The sequence below is a fragment of the Argiope bruennichi genome, chromosome 5, assembly GCF_947563725.1.
Source record: "Argiope bruennichi chromosome 5, qqArgBrue1.1, whole genome shotgun sequence".
Classification (NCBI taxonomy): domain Eukaryota; kingdom Metazoa; phylum Arthropoda; class Arachnida; order Araneae; family Araneidae; genus Argiope; species Argiope bruennichi.
In genome coordinates, this window is record NC_079155.1 from 29,679,670 (window position 1) to 29,704,133 (window position 24,464).

General features: G+C 25.2%; 1 protein-coding gene across 1 annotated transcript in view; it reads left to right on the forward strand.

Moving 5' to 3' along the window:
• Positions 1-4,869: 4,869 nt before the first annotated feature.
• LOC129969462 (LIM/homeobox protein Lhx1-like) overlaps positions 4,870-24,464 on the forward strand; it is a 160,560-nt gene continuing 140,965 nt past the window's right edge. Inside the window, exon 1 of the mRNA XM_056084040.1 lies at positions 4,870-6,150. Within this exon, the coding sequence (XP_055940015.1) occupies positions 5,975-6,150 (176 nt within the window). The 5' untranslated portion in view covers positions 4,870-5,974. The remainder of the gene's footprint in view (positions 6,151-24,464) is intronic.

Genomic DNA, 24,464 nt, shown 5'->3' on the forward strand with positions numbered 1-24,464 from the left:
CGAACCGGCTGGTCGCCAAAGGCGGTTAGTAAATAAATAAATGAAAAGAGGAAATTCAAACCTCTGCTCCGGAAACAGCTTAGTAATGTTCACGATGTTAAAAAACTAAATTTATTTTATTGTCTGTCTTTGTCTAAAGTTACTTCATCTCTGTTCCTAAATCAAAATTTATTTAAAGATTTCAAGGTGCTTTTCTTTATTTTTAAAACTAGCCGACCAGCCGGTTCACCAATCTTAATGTTCGTTAACATTTTAATAATTAAATATTTTGTGCAATTCCAACTTTAATAGATTCTTCAGCAAAATATTTTAAAACTTCAAATTTTGATAGTCATATAATTCACTCATAATATTATAAAGGCCTTCAGTCATAACGTGATATGTATCTCTCTCATTTTCTGTTACCCCTCGTAGAATTTATGCTTTAAATTAAAGTGTAAATGATTAATCTGCAATTAATATAATAATATTTTTTACTGAAACAAAGCATTTTTTTAATAATATGATTACTGATAATAGAGTCACTGAGCGTTTAAACTTTATGGTCACTAAAGAATATCTTTCTTAATTTATGTAATATCTCAAGAATTTCTCAACAAAAATTTCTCACATTCATCATGAACAGATCGATTCATTAACAATGTTTCATTTTAAATGCATCAGACACTAAGAAAATAAAATGAATCGTTTAAAATAATCGGTCGAAAACAGGTTTAAAAAACTACTTAAAAAACGATGTACTTAAAACTATAAGCATATACAAAAATATATATAACTAACATAAATGCAATTTAATTACAAAAGCATGCAATTAACCTAAAAATAATTTAAATCATTGAAAACAGGTTAAAAAAAAACTACTTAAAAAACGTACTTAAAACTATAAGCATATACAAAAAATATATAACTAACATAAATACAATTTACTTACAAAAGCATGCAACTAACCTAAAAAAAATTTAAATCGTCCGTTGGTAGTCATGTCAACAATCAGAACTTAATGCGCATGCGCGAATTTTCTTCGCCTGTTACGGTAACGCAAATGCGTGAATTTTTCTATGCCATTTGGGGTAACGCTATGCAGATTATACATTTTTAATTTCCTTTATTCTGTGTTATTTTAATTCAAAAGTACTTCAGAATGAATCTGAAACATGGATTCATTAACAATGTTTAATTTTAAATGCATAAAACATTAAGAAAATAAACAGAATCGCTTAAAATAATCCGCCGAAAAATGTTAACCCTAGCCTCATTACTGTTGGGAGAAAAAAATACTGAAGCCTTACTCATTTGGCGGTGGGAAAAATGGAAGATTTTTTTGGCGGAAAAGTTGGCGGTGGGGAAAATGGAAGATTTTTTTGGCGGGAAAGTTAGTTTTTAATTAATAATTAAAATTTCAAAAAAGGGACCCCAGGTGCACATTCCCGACTTCTAAGGTATACATGTACCAAATTTGATAGCTGTATGTCAAATGACCTGGCCTGTAGAGCGCCAACACACACACACATTGAGCTTTATTATAAGTATAGATAATTATTATCTTGACTTAATTATAGATTTAAATATAAGAAATTCTGTAATTTGATTAATGTTTCATATACAGGGTGGTTATAATTAAACTTTCCCTATAAACAGCTTCCTACAAAGCAAACGGGTGAACGGATTGCAATGAAATTTGGTATACAGACTATACAAGACAGGCGTTTACGAAATTTCGAAAGAAAAAAGAATTAGTTCTAAAATTACCACTAGAGGGCGCCTTTTTCCGGAAAAACATTAAATATAGCATAATAAACAACTAAAACAGAAGACAGAAACAATATTAACATTTATTGACTGCTTTCTGATCATCTTGTCATCGAACCACATTAAGGAAAGATAAGGAAAAGAATAACAGTAAACTGTTTGAGCGTAAAAAACAGTTCAGTGTGTAGGAACAAGAACAGATTAGGACGAAATAGCACAAGAGGAGCCGTTGTTAATCATGTCTAGGATGATGTAGGGAAAGGTGCTCCATGTGAACACCCTCATTCACATGCAAAATTTCAAGTCGGTGAAGAGTGTTTAATAGCAGATCGTAACTGATCAGTTGTGATGCTTCGCACATGAATCTTTATGAAGTTCTTTAAGTCATTCAACGTCGCAGCACCTGCACGATACACCAGACTTTATAAGTGGCCCCATAACCAGAAATCGTACGGACATAAAACATGACAACGTCTGTAAACGTTCTTAGCCTAACCTGTTTTGCATAAAGCTTCCTCTTCTTCGCAAGCATGCAAATCTCGACATTTTTTTTTTCATACAAAGGACAACTTTTCACGGTTTTACATTTTATTACTCATAATTTTATTCTGGATTGTTAATATCGTTTCTGTACTACGTTTCAGTCATTTATTGTGTTAAATTTAATGTTTTGCTGGAAAAAGCGCCTTCTAGTGAACATTTTGGAACTAAATTTTTCTTTTTTTTTTTTTCCCTTGAACATTAATTCCTTGAGCGCATCTCGTGTATAGTTTATAGACCAAATTTTAGCAATCAGTTCACCCGTTTACATTGTATGATGCTGCTTATAGGGGACGTTTAATTATAACCACCCTGTATATCACTGTACTAAAAAAATCATTTTATTTGAAGCTTTATTGAAGTAGGATATATTATGCAGGGTGTTTCTAAAGTCATAGAACAAGCATTAAAAGTATACCAGGCATACAGAAACAGGTCATTTTTACCATGAAACATAGGATTACAAATGCTAAGGACAAACATTATAGCGGTCCTTTGTCCATCAATTACATAGGGATTTTAAAGAAAAATCTTTGCTAAAATACAAGTCCCATGATAATGATTTAAGCGAGATAATACTTTTTTTATGATGTGTAATTCTTAATTCTTCACCGACGACAACAATAAAAACATTTCTATCAGTAAAAATATTCCAGAATAGCTGAGCATTAAGAAGTTCTCTTCCACAGGTTGAACTTTTTTTTTACTATCCTATTACAAATAAAAATCATTTTATCTATATATACATGTTCCACATCTTTTTCTCAACGATGCGGCCAATTTCAATTAAATTTTGCACATTTTGCACACATGCAGTTATTTAAATATTCAATTAATAAGAGACTAATCAAAATTAGTTTCTACAGTAACTTCCGAGTTAATCATCTTGTAAAAGATATTTTGATAGCATCTAAAAATTTGAAATTTTACTTTTTTCGGTGATACCAGATACCTTTCCGTGCAATTTTTTCTTCAATTGTTTTTAATTCTTTTAATATCTAACACAGATGATTTTTAAGCACGCTACTAGTAAAATTATGTTCTCTTCTACCACTATTTTTTAAAATTTTTGTTTCTCATCTTTTGGAATTTTTTTTTATTTGTTTAAAATAATTATTTAATGGACCTAAAAGAATCGAAAGAAAGATATGCCCTTCATCTCCAAATGATAACAGGTGGCCAAGGACCAAGGACAATCCATCAAGTGGTGTAATCTAATAAGAAAAATATATGTATTATAATAATTTATATAAAAATATTTTTACATTAAAAATGTTGTACGTAAATGTATTTAATTGCGAACAGTGTTGGGTGTATCAACTGGCATTTAAATAAATTATAAGAAATAGATTATCTAATAAAAAATAATAATAAATGGATTATAAAATAATAAAATAATAATAAATGGATTATCCAACATCAGAGAATTAAATAATAATAAATGGATGATCAAATATCAGAGAATTAAATAATAATAAATGGATTGTCAAATAATATAAAAAGTGGATTATGAAATATCGGAGCATTAAATAATAATAAATGGATTGTTAAATAATATAAGAAATGAATTATCAAACACCAGAGAAAAAAATAATAAATGGATTATCAAATATCAAAGAATTAAATAATAATAAATAGATTATCAAATAACACAAAAAATGGATTATCAAATAATATAAGAAATGAATTATCAAATATCGAAGCATTAAATAATAATAAATGGATAATAAAATAATATTAAAAATGGATTATTAATTATCAGAGAATTTAATAATAATAATTGGATTATCAAATAAGATAGAATTAACTGTAAATAAAAATTTAGTCGCTCGTCAAAAGAATTTAAATGCGCAGAAATTATGTTCTTCTTGATTTAATTATATTCTTCTTATTCGAAGAAATTATATTCTTCCTATATTTCTTAAGAGAAGAAATTATATTCTTCTCTTCCAAGAATAAAAAAAAGCTAATAATATTAAATTTATTAAAGATGCCTTCATACAGTTATTTTTGCAATAAAATATTTTTATATATTTTGAAAAGGAAAGGATTTTAACTCCTTTCACTTAAGACTACTTCTTGAAAAATGATAATATATCTTTAATTTGTTTAGTTATTAATATAAATTATTTAGAAAGGCATGAAACTGATTTTAAGCGATGGTTCTTTCTTTTCTTTTTCTCTTTTCTTTCTTTCTTTCTTTTTTTTTTTTTTGCATTTTTTAAATTAATGATTGAATGAAGTTTAAACCACTTGCTTAAAAACCTACTTTAACTTAAAAAAAAAAAATTACAATCACATTTTTATTTTATTTGTTTGGCTGTTTCAATTCAAAATCGTGAGGAAATTCAGAAGTTGTGCATTAAAAAAAATGTTGATTTCCAATCTAACAGCAACAACAACAAAAAAAGCAAATCGAAAATTGAAACACATTCTGATTAACACTTTCCATTCTTACTCAATCCTTCTTAGAAAAAATAAAACTAAAAAAAAGTTGTAACTCAAAACCTCAGCTCTAAGAACTTTCTACCATACTGGCGACAATATATCCGTAAAATTCTGTTACACGCATGGCCGACTCTAGATTGACGTCGCAGTGAAGCTGAGGCTCCGCCTTCGACTCCGCCTCTCAGTTTCTTCCCCGCCCACTGTGGCATTGCAGAAGACTGGTAGTTCGTGAGCTAGCAAGGTAGCCGATGTATCGTGTTAGAACCTGATGCGTCGTGACTCGCATTACTAGTTTTTTGACAGTTCTCGCTGTTATTCGGTGCTAGACACGTGAACGAAAAAGGTTTGTCCGGCGAATAGCAGGAGGGATGTTAGCGCTTCTGTGCTGTTCTTGACGCAGAAATGCGTTTGTCCTCCCGGCTTTAAGTTGTGAATATTGTGGATTGAAGTTGTGACGCATTTTTTCGTGGAAAGCATTTGCATTTACTTATCAGTGTTTTAGAAGAAGAAAGTTTTTCAGTGCATTTTACTGATTTTCGCCATATGTTAAAGATAAGACTTTTTTTATTAATGGAATGCAATATTTATGTGTGAAAAGTTAACTGCAATTGTTCCTGAATAACCGCTAAAAAAGTATCAGAAAGTTAATAGAAATTGTTAAAACAATAATCAAGAATTTTTTTTTAACGGAAAAAGTACTTATTTATTTTTATCGTTTTTTAAGTATAGTTTTGTTTAACTTTGATAATAGCGACGATTCAGGAAATATGAACTGTTGAAAATAGAAATAAGACATTTTAAAAGCGAAATTCTTCAGTAAGTAACTTCTAAAATAATCCACTTAAATATAAGGTGCACTCTTTGAATTTTTTAATAATGTGACAGGTAACTGGAAGATAATCATAAATATAAGATTCAGATGCCTTATCTTTAAGGCATTTAAAGTTGTAAAATAATTACAAAAAAAGAATAAGAATTGTGCTTTTGTTGGCTTCTCTATTTTAATTAAATTTTACTGCACACGAAAAATAAATTAAAAAATATGATTTCTGATAATCAGATGCATTTTTCAATGAAAAAGTTACTTATTCGGAAATGAATGACCTGAACAAAATTTTCTGCTAAAGGAACTGATGAAAAATTCCAATTCTTCGAAGATTCATATCTCTTTCGAATATACCAGGTATTAAAAATGCATTGTATGTATAGTCAGAATTTTTAAGAGGGGTGCACCAGCATGAAGATGGTTCTGTGTGCCGGGTGTGACAGTCCCATTTTGGACCGATTTTTATCGAAAGTGGAGGAGCGTGCATGGCATGCGAAGTGCGTGAAGTGTTGGGACTGCCAAGGAATTTTGGCCGACAAGTGTTTTTCGAGAGATGGGAAGTTATTTTGCCGCACTGATTTTTTCAGGTGAGTCGATTATATCCACTGATTGTTTCCATCATTCTTACTTTTTTTTTCAAAATATTTCTCTGATTTATCTGTACTTCCTATTCGCTTCGTTAGTTATATATATAGTTCGTTAAAAATATCTAATCTAGTTCGTATCTTTCGATTATAAACTTTTATTCCTCGAATTTCATATAGCTTTATTTTTGTGATGGCATGATGAATTCTCTTGTTTAAAAATCGCACAATTCCGTGGTTTACGTTATTGCAAACTTGTTTAAATAAATTTTATTACATTGAATTTGCTTTATGCTGTTATAACATCATATCCATATTATATAATTACAACATTAAGTTTATAATGACAATTATAGTATCGAATGTACTTTATACTATTACAGCACAAAATTTCCATTATACTGTTATAGCATCAAATTTATATTGTATTGTTACAAAATCGAATCACTATGCTATTAGTGCATCGAAATTATATTATACTATTAGAGCATCGAAATTATATTATACTATTAGTGCATCGAATTTATGTTATACTATCAGTGCATCGAATTTATGTTATACTATTAGAACATCGAATTTACATTATACTTATTAGAACATCGAATTTACATTATACTTATTAGAACATCGAATTTACATTATACTTATTAGAACATCGAATTTACATTACACACACAAAAACAAAAGAATATTACATTAAAAAAATTAAGGAACCATATTCATATTATGTTATAGCGCAAGATTTACATTCTGATGTTATAGCACAGAATTTACATTATGATATTATAGTGTAGGATATTGTAGCACAGAATTTATATTGTTATTAAATCATAGTATTTACACAACGCTGTTACAACCTTAAATTTACGTTTAAACTATTTTAGCACAGCATTTACATAATGCAGTTATAGTATCGAATTTACGTTAAAACTATTATAGCTCTGAATCAGTGTTATACTACAACACTACAAATAAATAGAATAGAGTTTATTCCAAAGTATTTGTACCTTCTCATAAACACAGCAATCTAAATAAGAATCAATAAAAACAACGGATTTTGATTGTCAGAATATTGGCCTTAAAAATCAGAAATTATCCCTTTTCCCATCTTAGAAGATTCGAATCGTTCAAATCAATTTTTAAAGTTTAAAAGAATAAAAAAAATTACGCATACCGGTGAACCAAAACGTTCAAATACTCGTAAAAAAATATCAATAAGTTAAGTTCTGTAAATCGAAATATATTAATAATTTTTTTTAGTGAAACATGTTCTTGTATGATTATATACTATTGTTGTAAATTATTATATTTATTTAAAGTATAAAATAAAAGTGCGTTGCAATACTATGTAGCCATTATAAGCACTTAATTTCCTTAATATCTATATAAAAACAAACACTTTCGATTTCATTTTTGCATTGAAAAAGTGTATAACGTTTATTTTCAATCAAATCGCTCTTTTATAAAGCAGTTTCATTTTCGTAATAGGTGGAGATTTAATCATCTTAATTGAAATGCAATCATAAAAAAAACTTTAAATTTAAGGCATTATGCAATTTTCTTAATCGATTGCAAGAAGCAATGAAGAAAGAATGAATTATGGCGCTAATTATTGAGAAAAATCTCTTTAAAACTTAAATATCAATTTAAATAATTTACTTGATATTGATCTTCGTGATTTTTGGCTACTGCGGCGATGTTTAAATGAGCAGATGAAAAAGAAAAAGGAAGATTCAAAAAGAAAGCTTAGAAACTTTATATCGAGAAGCTAATTAGCTAATAAATTGATTAATAAGTTTCTAATTCAACTAATTAATAAGTTCCTAATCTAGCTAATTAATTGATAAATTGTTCATTTCATTCATTTTTATTATTATATATAATATTTAAGATTTATTTTACAAATTGAAAATCGTTAATTTTAAAAATTAAAATTAGTTTTATTTAGTTATTATTTCCTATTTAATATTTTATGTAATTTTTTAGTTTACATAAATGAAGAAAAACGCGATAAATGTTTTCATTTGATGTAAAAGAATTTTGATTGAAAATTAATAATTGCCTAAGGAAGTATTTTTATTTTATACTCCGTGAAAAATGATCGATATAAAAATTAAAAAAAAAAATAGGATAGAGATATTTTTTTATTTATTTTGATCGGTTAAGTTTTCATAAAAATTTACAGAAGTTATTAAAATTAGTACTTGTATTTGAATTATATTTGTGAAATGTTTTGAATAACTTGCAATGATTTCAAAAGTACCTAAAATAACAGCAAAGATGCGAACACATTTTGTCGAAGAATATCAGACAATAAATACATTTTTTTTTTGTTTTTTTGTTATGAATACTTTGATGGAGATATTATTCGAACTTTAAATATTTTAAATTCTTGCGAATGAAACTTCAGTTCGACTATTTTAAGATAATTACACTTTTGTTTATTTCAATGAAGAGAATTTTACAATTTAAAATACATTTCATATTGTGAAGTTTTTGAGATTTGATACAAGTTTTTGATATGAATACTTCTCAAAATGGCCTCTAATTTAATGCATTTGATGAATAGAAATCCAAATATGCTTATTTATATTATTAAATTCAGTTTCTCAACCTCAAATTCTAAGTTTGCCCTCTCATAATCGTATTCTTTTCTTTTTAGTGAATTTTAATATAAATACTTACCTCTTTAGTTTCTTCTCATGTTCAGAAACTGATTTTTTCTGAAAGGTTCGGAATATTGTTTTATTCGATTTTCTTAATTTCTGAGCTGTTTTCTTTGTAAAGCTTTTGTTTTTTGCTTATTTGTTCACTTTTTAAGAAGTTTATTGTTTTTATTTTTTCAATTAAATTTATTTGCATATTTGCTTTTTAATGCTATTTTACATATTTTAAATGTTCTTTCCTCAAATCCTAAATTTAATTAAAAGCTGATAAATTAAAATCTGATGCATCTTTTTTGTTCAGATTTGTTTCAATGATTTCAAAACATATTTTTCAACTCCTCAACTGCAGAATATACAATCTGTTCGTTTGTTTATTTTTTCGTTTTTTTATTTCTTCTTTTATATTCACTTTCATATTTGCTTTTTAATACCATTTTATATAATTTAAATGTTATTTTTAAAAATTCTAAATTTTAGTTAACAATTTTTAAGAGAAACAGGATAAATTAAAAATTTCCTGTTCCTTATTTGGCAAATTTTATAATTTAATTAATGATAAGAAATGCAGGTTTATTAGCTTAGACATGACAAAAATTAATTTAATTAAAACTATATTTCTTAAGTTTTCTGCAAAATCTTGAAAAAATCGTTTGGTGAACTAGAAGTCTCTTTATTGTTTTTTTTTTAACAAAAAATAAAGAAAAATTCTTATTTTTTAAAAATACTTTCTGCTTATAATTGATATATTTATTTTTTATCAGCTTTTCAATATATTTTGATAAAAACCGCTTGTTAGTTAAGAGATGAAATATAAATTAAAACTATATTTCTGAAGTTTTCTACAAAATTTTGATCAAATCGTTTGGTAAGCTTCTAAACTAGAATCTTCTTCATGCTTTTAATAATAAATAAATAAAAAAAATTATGATTTTTCCAAATAATTTCGGCTTGTAGTTGATATACTTATGTTTCGTAGCAACTTTTCAATCTATTTTATATAAAAAAAAATCAACTCACAAATATTTTATATAGCATTAAAATGAGAGAAAAAAAAATCCTTCCCAACATAGTCACATACCATAAAAAAAATATATTTTAATGTTCATAATTCTCGTAACATTAAACATATCATATCAGAAATAATATAGGCAATTATGCCTTCGAAACCTTCAATGTAGAGACTCTAATCTTACACCTGAACATGCCTATTTAGTCCCTTCCGATGTACCAGCTGACTCGGCCACATCAATACTGGCAACGCAATAAAACTAATAGAAATAAAACTGCATCGATTGTGGAAACAGAGCTATTTAGGAGTGCAAAGCGCTGACAGTGAATTAATCATAACTAAGCGGTGATCCCGAACCCGTGTTTAAGCGAATTACGCGTCTGCTAACCCCCAATTATTTGATAAAAAGACGAGCCAATTCTCTGGTATACAAGGACAAACGATTAAACAATCCCTCCTCGAATCCACCTTTGAAACGTGCCCACGTTCGGAAGGTTGTGTTTATGCAAATAAATGTCCGAGATTCAAAAAGAAACAGATTTATGAATGTTCGACATTTCGCTTTCTGGTTATTAAGAGTGTCAGCTGAATGACCTGCATTCTCGAAAATGTATTTTTTTATTGCCATTTTGTTTAAGCTTGCCATTTATTATGCTGTGTCTGGTTGAAATTTGTTGAGTTGATGTCGGAAAAGATGTTGAAAAATTCTATTGAAAGATCTTCTATCCTATATTCTATTTTCCTTCTATATTCCTGATTCTTTTTCTATTCTCCCTGATTTTATCAGCACATTTTGCAAATGGATGCAAGTGTGCAATCGAGAACAAACCCTAAAGTACGTTAATAACATTACATTCTATTCTCCCTGATATTATCAGCACATTTTGCAAATGGATGCAATTGTGCAATCGAGAACAAACCCTAAAGTACGTTAATAACATTACATTCTATTCTCCCTGATATTATCAGCACATTTTGCAAATGGATGCAAGTGTGCAATCGAGAACAAACTCTAAAACACATCAAAATGGCATATTCTTGGCTAAAGTATCCGACTAGGTTCGGTGTGGACTTTTCAAAAAGAAAATATTTTAATGTTTATATAATATTCTTTTCTTTATATAAAGATTAAATAATTTCACTTTTATTTATCATTTTAATATATATGTAGCTTTTGAAGAAAAAACATTTTGACGCAAATTTTAGTGTTTATTTCCAAAAAACTAAGATTGTTTTAGAGAGAAAAAAATTGTTACAGTTTTTAGAGTGTAATTATTATCTAAGAATTATATTCAAAAATAAAATTTTTGTATGTAATGTATGAAATTATATATGAACTTTTGGAATTTTTTTCAACAATATTTACATTAAACAATCATAAATCCATTTTTAGAGCATTCAACATCAAATCAATAATTTATTACATTCTGCATAATATAACGATCACTAATTATAAGGTTCATTAAGATAACTTGATTATTTTTGAGATATATTCGTATTGTAGAATTATGAAAAAAAATCGTTCTTCATAAAATGCATTTGAAGTTTTTAATGCTTATAAATAAGAATCATTTACGTGTCAATAGTTTGCTATATTTGACGTAGAAACAGAATAAAGATATCACTTGAAACAGCAATGTACCTATTTTTTAAAGCTGCAAATAAATAAATAAAAATGCGAAATTTCATCCAAGTTTAAGTTTGCAACCTAGTCGGATACCTTAAACTTGACTAATTCCATACGGTTCAGACCCTTATAAAAATTCGAATTATGAAAAATTGGGTATAACAGTCAATATCGAAAGAGCAAACGATAATTTAAATATGACGAGCAGTAAAGATTTAAAAAAATATTTTACTTTTATAATGAATACAAAATTAATGAATGAAAAGTAAATAATTTTAATAACTTAAGTAATAATTATAAATAATTAAAAAACTATAATTTCACTTAATAAGAAATTTTTTATAAATACCGTTTGGCACATTTAATACATTCATCAAATGTACAATAAAATTTTGAATTGTAGAGTAAATTTATATTTAACAGGTTCAAAACTTTTGAAAAGATAGAAATTTTTTATTAAAGCAGTACAATCTTTCAATATTTTAAATGTTTTAGATATTATTCGTTCTTAATTACTAAGAGTTCATGGTGCAGCTGTGTTTAACAAACGAAAATAATCCAAAAATAGTAATTGCATTTTCAATTTTTAGTATAAGTTTCGGATTTATTATATTCGCATTATAGCCGATAGTTTAGTTTGTAATAATAGAAAATTCAAGAGATCAAATTTGTCCGTAATTTGAATTTTTTCTGAATTTATTTTCCTATGCATATTTTGAGTTGTAGTTATTTTTGTAAAGTAATACAATTTTTTTTAAATTTTCAATTATCATTATTGTATTATTAAAAGACGCTGCACAATCGCAGAGATATGCTCCAATTGAGTTAACAAATTTAAAAACATAAACAGAAAAATATAATTTAATTGTTTGTCAAGTTTCGTTATACGAAATTTCAGGAAAAATTATTTTCAAAAGTAAACTTAATAAAATAATTCACTAATAAACTTCAATTCGTATAAACATAAAAATGACAAAGTTTTAAATTAGATTTGCTAGAATATATCCATAATTTGCTAGCTACTACAACTATAACGGTAAAATCACATCTTAATCAGAAAACGATCATAGTGGCAAAAGATTCAAGTTTAAGTATCGCAAAACATGGAAATATTCAATCTTTGTGAAATGAAGAAAAGTTTTTTGATAACCTGATAAAACTGATTTAGAAGTCATTACTTTAAAAAAAATATTTTAAGTAAATAATCCAAATCATTCTGTTACAAACATTTAATATCTCATTAATTCTAACAATCATTAAAAAGATAATTTCTCCATTATAATTCAGATTTTAAAAATCCTTTGTAGAATCAGACATTAAAAATCTTCCCTATAAATACATCACAATAAAAGTTTATAAATATCAAATTATGTTATAAATGTTTTCCTACAAATTTAAACATACTGACGACCATTTAAATGGAATGAATATTTTGCAAGATATTTTTGTTAGTTCATAATTATCTGTCCGTAAAAGAAGACTATTTTAAATGAATATCTTATAAAATATTTTATTTCAAACATGTTCTATTTTCCAGCGGAAATTCTCTTTGTTTCGATAAAATGAAAATAATTTTACATTATTCAGTATATCATGCGAAAGAATTTTATAGATTTTATGTAATATGTATCAAGAATTCATTTAAAACCTCTATTATTGTTTTAATGCATTACAAAATGTGTTTTTAACCATTCAACTATTTATTTTGTATATTAATTAGATGTCATTTTCTGTTTGAGAGAATGTGATGTGCGTTTTGATTCAAGTAGGAATTAATGAAACTTTTTTGCAATGTTTAAGAAATTCACTACATTTTTGCATCAAATTAAAACGACTATGACCGATAGGTTTAATGAATGAATTTTTAAAATCTTTTTTCTACGCATTTACGGGGAGTAAACAAGTCAGTTAAGTAATCGATAAGCGGGATGTTAAGCTATAATTTTAGTTGGATAAATTCAACAATTGTTGTATTTATTTGCTTAAAATCTAAATTTCAATAAACATTAGACACGCGCACATTTTTTTTTGAATTCCAGAATGCCAACATATAATGCTTACGTTATATTATTTCTAATGAGAAAAATTATAAATAATCAAAATCGCAACGGAAATTTAAAAAAATAACTAGTAATTCAACCTTTTAACGAAAGCTTTTTCGAAGCATTTTAAGTATTGTAAATTTAAATGCTACAAATTATAGTTTTAAATATTTTCTGCGGATATAAATTAAAAAGGAAAATAATCAACTTCACTGAATGCATTTTATATGTTAGGCTTGAAAAATGTCTTTTTTGCTTCCTTTTTGAAGATATAATTAATGATCGCTATCATATGAATTATTATAATATTACATGAATATCATCTGAAAGTATATAAATATAACTATACATACAAAGAAACAGTTTAAATGTACTCCATTTTCATATGAAATAGTAAAGAGAAAATTTTACTTTCATAACCCACAAGATATGAGAATAGGACTTAATTTCCTATTCAAAATGAACGTATGAAACAAACTTGACTAATTTCATTCGTTGGTTTTCAATCTTCATAATATGAAAGTAATTGAGATAAATGATTCATTACTGTCAAATATTAAAAAACATAGCTTTTATTTTGCATTTTTTTTAAATTAATGAAATTATTGTTGTGTTATGCTAATTTAGGGCAATTTGAATTTTTTGTTTTCATTTTTACTAAATAATCTGATGGTAGCAGTTTTAAGTATTATCTCTTTAAAATTCGGTAATTGTGTTGAATTTGTTTTATTTGAATAAGTGACATTAAATCCTATGGCACAGAAATCCTGATTGCAATAAATTCTAGAAAGTTGCATTGCACTGAAAATCTAATTGCATTGAAATTCTATTTTATGAAGTTAGTTGCTATTTGATTTGAAAAAAGGTGGTATTATAAATAGAATCGCAATTTTAAAATCAGCTTCGCAATTGAAAAGAGTTCATTTCAAATTCTTTTGAAACTTTATTTAAAATAATTGCATTGTATTTTTGCATTGAAATTCTAATTGAATCGAATCCTAGAATATCATCTTTGAAATTCTAATTGAATCGAATCCTAGAATATCATCTTTGAAATTCTAATTGAATCGAATCCTAGAATATCATCTTTGAAATTCTAATTGAATCGAATTCTAGAATATCATCTTTGAAATTCTAATTGAATTGAATTCTAGAATATCATCTTTGATATTCTAATTGAATTGATTTCTAGAACATCATTTGAGTTGCAATTCTTATTATATTGGATTCCGGAAAAGTTGCACTAAAATTCTATACAAAGGATGCAAGAGTTTCCATTTGATTTGGGAAAAAAGGAGCATAGTATGCTATGAAAAAAAAAAGCTAAAGGTTTCCAGTATTTAAGAATTCAAAAAAGAACAAAGATACTGCAACTTTCTAAAACTTGTTTTTGTTTGATGATTATAAAAATATGAATTCTTTCATTTGATGCTTTAAATATTAGTTTTATTTAACTGCATCGGTGCGATTCTGCTTTAGTTTTCATGATGTGACTGATTTTGAACTGCATCTACAGTTTATTATTTCTTAAATTTTTTTTTATCCGTTCTTATGAAATATAAATGGTAAGCATTAAAATGTTAATTAGCTCTTCTTGCGTCATTATTAACTTTAAAAACAAAAGCAAATTTCAAATTTAATTGTTTGTTATATTAGTTTAGTGTGTTAAACGTTCTTGTTTGTTTCCAATTTCCTTCTTGATTTTTAATGCCTTTTAAAACTGCCAAATTAATCCATTTCAATCATCAATTTTTTTGTTACTTATTTACTGTTGTTTTATGAATTTTTCGTTGAAATATTTTCAAGTTTTATTTATTATGCTCTTATACTCTTAAAAATATTTTCTCATTATGATGTAATAAAGAAAACGCATAATTTGAAATCAATACGTATTATCGTGAAGAAAATAAAAAGATATAAAATTTTCATAGTCTAATCTTTTAATATATCCTTTAAATAGCCCAATTAAAATGAAAATAACGGTGGTATATTTTTGCATTTTAACTATGTCTTTATTGAACAAATAGAATATAGATATTTAAACAATGTTGTTATAGTCAAAAGTTAATTACTATGATTAAATTATAAAGCAGTTTAATAAATAAATTTTTCCAAGTATTTCTCGTAAAAATAACTATCTGTTTAAAACTACAATAAAAATTATGTAATATCAATAAAAGTGTTTAGATTTTTAAAACTAAATGGCAACAAACGATTATTTAAGCCAAACACAGATGAAATAATTATTATTGAGTAATATAATCACTATTTTTTTTAAATGACTTCGTTCTTTCCCAGAATTAATTATTCGTTATATTTTTATATATGATCGTTCCGTTGAAATTCTGAATGCTAACAAATGTTCGAAAATAATCTCAAAGTAGAAAGTTATTGATTTAAAAAAAACGACAAGAAAAAATTCGAAGACTAAAAATTATACATTAGATTATATATATTATTATACATAAATGATTAAAAGATTTTATTTATATTAATTTTTTTCAGTTTGATTTTTAAGAAATGATTAGAAAACATTATTTTTTTAAATTGAAAACTAGATTTTAAAAACAAAATTCTTAATCTTGAATATTTTTTTAAATTTTTGATTTGCTTCATTATTTATAAATCTCCTTTGAATGTTTTCACATGTTTATTTAGTAAATAATTCCTTATTTAAATTATGGTTTTTATTATTTTACTTTATTTATTTCGCACTTCTAAGATGGCTATAATTGCAGTTAATTACATTTATCGATCGTATCAGCCATTCCGGAAGAAAATGCTTGTCTTTTTTTTGATAAATTAGATTGATTTGTAATAGAATACTTCTATTAAATCAATAATTTTAACGAAAATGGCTTTCGGTTGTCATACTAATATGCAACTATAACTCTAAAAATTTAATGTAAGTTAAATTTTTTTTAATTTAATGAATATTTATGATATTAAATCTTTTGCTTATTTAAAAATTTTGCTCTATATTCTTTCGTAATATATGAACACATCGTTACATTTCTTCCAAAGGATAATTTACGGATGTTTTACAAGAAAAAAAAGCATTCATTTCTCCTTTTATACTGCTCTTGCTGTATTAAATACATGGTGCAGAAAATAATCAAACAATGTTTAATTGTAAGCCATCGAAAGTTGTTTTCATTTGCTTTGTTAATGGTATTTTTATTTACACATCATTTTATAGAAATGAAACTTGTAATAAAAGTGGAAAAGAGCAATTTTTGTATCTACTATATATAACTATTTTGTTCTAAATTTCTTTTTTATTTCGTTCCATTATTCTTTTGCTATTGTTGGAGGTTGCAATGAGTTTTTGTGACAAAATTTGAATTATATTTATATTTTAACATAATGAACATTTAAAAAATATTTCCATTTGTTTGGATTCGTTCTAATTACCATAATTCGATTACGAATTATAAGAATGATGTTAAATAGAACGAATGTAACGTCTGCGAAGTTTTACGCAGACGTTCAAACTTGTTTTCGAACATCGTAAATACGTTGAGTTTTATATCAAAAGTTTTATTTCAAACAGAAAACAAATTTAACGCTCATACTTTGAACGTATTGTTTATAATACGAGATCATAAACATTATGTTCAAAATACTAGAGTTTATATTTGTTTTCTCGCAAATCACGTTTTCCTCATATCGCGCATGCATAATGTGTAAATTGCAGCATGATACAAACGTTATTCAAAAGATTCTACAAGCAAACCGTTAAAACCAGATCTAACAAATTTGTCACGAAGTTATTTTTTTGGATAGTAGAGGAAAGAAAGGGTTTTAAAAAATTTAAATTCGATTTTTAATTAAGAATTAATTAAAATTTATCAGTTCTTATTAAAAAAGATTTTTTAAAAAATTTATTCTATTTTCAATTAAAATGAATTAATTTCAACTTTTTAAAATAGTTTTGGGGCATATAATTGCACAAAAATGATTTTTAAACAATTTAAAAATCAAAAATAAGCTTCTTAATTCTTTTTTAATGAATTTTTTTATTTCAATAAATTTTATAATAAAAATATTTTAAAGTGGTTTTTACAATATTTTTATTGTTTCGGTTGCCAGATTCTACACACGCACGTTATATATTTTTGCGAATAGTTTATCACTGATATGCAATTTAGAGAAAATTTTAAAAATAAAATGAAGGCAGAACTGGGTCTAAAACAGCAAGTTACAATGAGTTGAACTAGAACCTCGAACCTCTTTTAAATTTGGCTGCAAAAGTTTAAATAAAAATGAAACAGCTTGGAGGTAATCTCAAGAAAGTATTTAAATTTAGAATTGCCGGTGCCTGGTTAGTTTTAAAAATTAGATCACGAATTTAAACACAGTATATAGTTTCATTGGCGCGTTTCGCTATTTTGGCTACGTTCTATATGATTTTTTATTGAAAAATGTTATGAAATATATATTTTTGAATTCTTTCAGAACATAAAATGACAAAGCATCAAATACAACAACTATATCAGTTAAAAATCAGAAATATTTTTTAAATTTAGAGAAATATTTTTTTTTGGTAAAAAAAAAGTCGTATAAAATAAAAAAAAATAATAATAATTCAGATGTTTATCAATTATTTGTTCAAAATGTAGATAATTTAAAAAATAAATTGTCTAGTTCCTGAACGAATAAAGATTATTTCTTTATCCGATATTTAACTATTAAAGTTCGATTGATAAATAATAATAAGATTTCAAATTTTTTCACATTATAAAGGATTAAATCAATGTAAAATCTTTTAAATTAGTAGATTTCTTATTATGCAATTTAGAAACTACAGAACATATTGATAAATTATTATACAAAATTTTAACAAAAAGCATGCATTGGATTTGAATTTATGAGGTCTTTCGTAAGAAAATTTTACTAAAATTTAAAATTTAATGAATTAATGTTTAAAAATGTAAATATAGCATTAAAATTACAAAAATGTAAAAACCAATATAACATTCCGAAGATTGCATGCGGAAATAAAAGTCTAACGATTATATAAAAATAACTGTTCAGAGATTAAGAAATTGAATAAATTTTTTTTGGATATTTTCAATAAAAATTGAATGTTAAAAGTAGTCACTTTATCTTATGTGTAAAGTCCTCTTCCAACAAATGTATTTCTTTAAATGACATCACTCAGATAAAACTTGAAATCAGCAGTTTTCGATTAATTTACCACTAACAAATAAGTTTAATGCATTCGGGAACTTTTTGTTAATTTTTTTCTTAATTTACACAAATGTTTAATATTTCGACCAAGTTGTATGGAAACGAACATTAACCTACCTGATTTTATTCAAGAAATATACAATTTTTTAAATGCTTATACGTATAAAACAAGATTTTTTTTGTCATATAAGTATTATTTTCTTATATTTCAGTCGTTAGATACTAGTACTTAATTTAAATAATTTTTTCATTATATATTTTTTATGCCTAGGTAAAAGTTATAGAAATATTTTGAATGTATTTAAATTGATATTAAAATCGTCTGCTAATAATAAAATCTTCTGCTTTGAAATAATTGTAATTTATTTTGCTTAAATGTTATCAGTAAACATGTTTGAATACAAGCATTTTTCTACTAATGTTATTAATTTGTTTTAAAGTAAAAGTTCATGGATTTATTATGATTTTATTTAAAAAATTGTACATGGCTGGTATATTCGTTAGTTATCTAAAATATTTAAGTTAAATTTTTAGAAACAAGTTTTTATTATTATTTTTAATTATGTTAATACTTTATATAAGAAAAAAGATAATTTGGAAATTATTTTGAAAAGAATTATTTGAAAACTGAAAAGAAAATAATTACACTAAAATATACAAATATTAATTAATTTGAATTGATATAAAAATAAAAAAGTAATCCAATAACATTATTTGATTTTTTTTTAAAAAAAGATTACTAGTTTGATATTTAATCATTCTGGTTTCTTTATTAATCCTCTTTGATTCTTTTATATTTTTCCCCATTCTAAACTTTAGAATTTAAACTATCAATTCGAATTCCCTAATTCATGAAGTCCATATATAGGAATTTCTCAAGTTCTCAACAAACAGATTTAAAAAAATCCCTTTGAATTCGATAACATGCGATGCAAATGGTTGATTTGGAAATTTTATTTGATTCCTTTACTTTATCCACATTTGATTATGGAAAAAAAAAATCGAGCACAATAAAATTGAAATATGTAATTAATATCCTACATTAATTTCAGTTTACTTGATATGTTTTAAATGATACGTGATATGTTATTATCTCAATGAGTTCTTTATTGTTGTTGATGATTATTATAAGCTAGTTATTAAACCATCATTCAAAGGAATAATTACCTTGTATTTAATACCTTTGTTTGTAAAGAGATTCTATCTATTAAAAATAATATTCAAGAAATCATGAAAAAAAAAAGCTTTATCTATCACAATTACCATATGAGTTTTGGAATTTGATTGATTTCAATTTAGTCTCCTCAATATTGAATTATGAATATAAAGAAGTTTTTAAATAAATACGTTTGTATTAATTTACTATTATAAATATATATGAAAAATATTTGAAGATAAAGAGAAGGTAGAAAAACCCGGGGCATTGATAAAAATTTCGTAATTATATCGAAAATTTAATCATATTCATAATATATTTTAATTTTTAATGCACGTTTAATTTTTTTTCTTTTTGGTATTAAATTTGATCGAATTTCATTATTGTACTATTTACAGCAGCTTTCATTTTTATGACATTTGTTCTGATCTCAAGATTTTTCATAAAAACATATATATTTTGGATTTATTTTTTAGGGCATTTAAAGAATGTTTTGTTCTAAGAATAATTTCATCAATTATTTCTTTAAAAGAAACATCCGGTTGATTGTTTTCTTCCTGTATAGTTTTAATACTACTTTCTTAATTTATACTTGTTTTGTTTAAGAATAAAAATACGATCTGCCCAGCAGTAGTTGAAATCATAGATTTTTTTCTTTTTGTTCTGCCCGAACAATTTACAGTTTCTTGTAGAAAAATAAGCTCAGAACAGCCTATATATTCTTGATCCAAATCTTACATTTTAATTTAATAAAAGATTTTAAAAATAAATAAGCTCTAAAAATAATAAAAGATTTACTTTCTTTAGAAATGTAACTTGAAAATTTCAATATCCTACCATCCCAATAAAAAAAAGAAATCCTTTATAAAGTCCCTTCTTTACAAAAAGGGAAAAAAAAAATCTAATACACAACCGCACATTCTTATTTGTGTATTTTTCTGTGGAAAATTAGAAGGCTATAGCTATCGACCCTTTCCAAACACCAAGTGTACTTTGGAAGTCTCAACTAATTAAAATGAAAGAAAATTTTACTAGAATGCTATTATCGCAATCAATTTTTTCAATTCGCCATCAATTTTTTCAATCAATTTCAATTCATCAATTTTTTATAGTCAAATAATGATGAACGACATTTTAAAATTCATTAACAAAATATATTATAAAACGGCATTTAAATGTTTACAAACACAATATAATGTTAAAACATTTTGATCGCCATATTATATCAACATAATTATATATTCAACTCGATCGTAAGCACTTAATTAAATTTGTCTTATTACACTTTTTGCTGAATCGACATTTTTCTTTTGGTTGTTGAATAATTCTCAAGTTTATTATGCCGTGTTATTTGGAAACCTTGGTGTTAAAAGTACTCTGTGTTAGAGAAGAACCGCAATAATTTTTATGCTGTGTTATATAAAAAAACTTTTATTCTCTGCTCTGAAACTAATGCAGTATTACTGAAAAAGATTGACAGTTTCGCTTAAATATCCTAGTTTTTAAATAACAAGCAAACGATATTAGATAATTTTATTCAGATTATTTTAAACAAAATAAATAAATAAAACCCGAAATGAATACTAATTTCTAACTAGAAGTATTATTCTTTTCCTCAGAAACTTATCTATTCCGTCCGTTTGATAGTCAGATGATCTTCTTATTCCTTGTGAATAAGATTAATCACTTCTCACTTACCAATCGTGTAGCAAGGGTATTAACTAGAATTTAACCTAATTTTCAAATAGGACGATGTTAGCGAAAGTGATTATTTGAAGATACAGCATTTGAATTGCTTCATTCAACTATCAATCTTAATGAATGATAGTATTTACACGATAAATTACTTTTTTATTCTGTAAAAGAAAGTTCTGTTAAAATGAAGGAAATATTTATAGCATTTTAAATATGATTTGAATATTTATTTTTAGTTCTTGATGTGGTTTGTTTTAATTTTATTTCATTTTCTCTTTTTTAGAACTTTTGAATTTTATCATTTTTATTTAATATCTTGCGTATCTTAGTGTTAAATATACTTGCTTTCAACAACGTTTCTATTAAGGTTTGTTCAAAAATTGATGTACATATTTACTTAAATTAGTAAGCTATTTAAATAAAATATACTTATTTTATTAAATCTAATAAGCTATTTAAATAAAATAAAAATAACTAATTCAAACAATGTTAATATAGCTTAGTAAGAACTTATTCTAATTATACTAATGAGTGGTAATAATTTTAATATTTGTGAAATATGATATTTAATAAATTAGATAAAGTTTAAGAATTATTACCGAACAAAAAGCTCAATTATAATGTTTATGAAATACACATATGTTGTGAAATAAATAAAAAATAAACAATTATTTCAAACAGCAAAAGACTTTTCCTTAATAATTATTGTCGAAAGTGAACGATGCGTAATAAATTCCTAATATGAGCTGATGCCATTCACTTAATGTTTAATTATTTAAATTAACTAGATGTGTTTAATTAACTGAATTAACTGGATTCAAGTTAAATTTAACTTATAAAAATAAATAATAATTTTTCAAAAAAGCGGGAGAAACAGGGAAAAATAATTTTACTTACAAGACACATCCTCCTGTTCAAAAATATATGTTGCATTTTACAAATAAAGATTATAGAATAAAATAAATAGTTTAGTCATCCAGAATCTGTTTGTATCTGACAGTGACAATTAAATGACACATGATAGAAAGCAAACTCTCGAATTCTATATTAAGATAGAAGATTTATAAAAGAAAGGTATTTTATTTTAATAAAAATTAATTAGCTGTATATGAAATGGATGATTTTAAAGAAATAAAAAATAGTATTACAAAATGGAAATCATAGCTTATATTTCATATTAATTGGCACAAATTTCTCGCTGAAGGACTCTAAAATCTAAAAAAGAGTCTTTTTATAAGGCCAGATTCCATTTCGAATGAAATTATTTTAATTTGAAATTATTTGTATGCATAATATATCTAATTCATACTTTTAGTTAATATTACAACAGCTTATTAATATAAATATACTATGGATTAAGAGAAAAAACTACTACTTCGAAATGTACCCAATATTTTACGATATTGGGAGTAATATTTTTAAGTTTTGACCAGAAATGCGATAAATCTAAAAAAATATTTATGAATTTTAAATAGAATTACGAAGTCTAAATTGCAGAATTAAAAGAAAATTCAATGGCATTTTTTTGCAGTAATTCTTCAAATCCTTTCAAAAGTTTATTTTAAAACGGTTCGATTTTAGTCATAACTATTCTTTTATACATTAATTTTGTAACGAGTTTTGTTGATAAATGAGAAAATAATAATAAAAAAAACCCCAATCGTTTAAAAGACGAGTTGGTACTTCCACTATTGCTAAATTTTAATTTAGTAACATTCAGCTTATGAAAAACCATAATTGATCCTTGAATAAACTGACATCAAATCGAGAATAATCATGTGACATTTCTCCCACGTGAAAAGCTAATAATCAAAATTATATATCTCAGTTTTTCTGTTATTTTTAAAAGTCAGACAAAAAAAATGATAGAACATTTTCTAATCGTGGAGAACTAAAATCTTAAAAATTATGTATCAGATATTTAAAAAAAAAAGAATATTTGCAAAAGTTTTTCTATCGTCTGAAAATTCTGATTGAAGCAACAGACGATAAATAGAAATACGATCATTAATTGATTGACGACCGATTGCAGAAGAGTTATTATTTTCACCCGAATAAGGTGAAAAAAAGAAATAATACATCGGAACAAAAAAGAAAGATGATATATAATCTGCTTCATAAAAAAAATATAAAAATAGAAAGAATTCTGTATTATTTAGTGATTCCATTTATTTCTATTTGCTATTATAGTCTTTTTCTTAGTAATTATCATAACTTGTTATTTTTAACAATTTATTATTTCATTTTGTTTCAACTTAAATTACACTTTAGCTTTTTAATTTATTTTATCAGAGATCAATGTTTAAACTATCACTGCTTTAATTTAATTTTCGTATCAGTATTAATAATTTTTTAAATTTTTTTTCACGCCATTAAAGTTTTAAAACAATAAATATTTTGAAAAATTTAACAAAATGTTTCCAAATGAGATGTAATAATATACTATATTTTTGGATTTTATATAAAACATTATTAACCAAAATTTCTTTAACACAATTATTTACAAAATCGTTTGTTTTGAAATTTCCATTTTTTTATATCATTTTAAATCGCGAATTCAGTTACATATTCAATAAACCAACTTTGCAATCAGTCGTTGCTTATTTGTCAATAGTGGTAACAATTATCAATTAATGGCATTTTGGCTTAGAGCAAAAATTAATTTATTCACCACTTTTTCCGTCTAAGATTCATTAATCCTTTTACTTCAGGAAATGGAAGTTATAACTATTCCGTAACAGGTAACTATAGATGCTATAACAGGAGATGCTATAACAGGAGATGCTATAACAGGAGATGCTATAATAGGAGATGCTATAATAGATTGTAACTGCATATAAAGAGCAATTCAAATGGTTTCAAAAGACTGAATTGCAAGTGCTGAATGAAAATAGAGTTTAAAAGTAGTCTGCAATTGCACGTAGAAAAG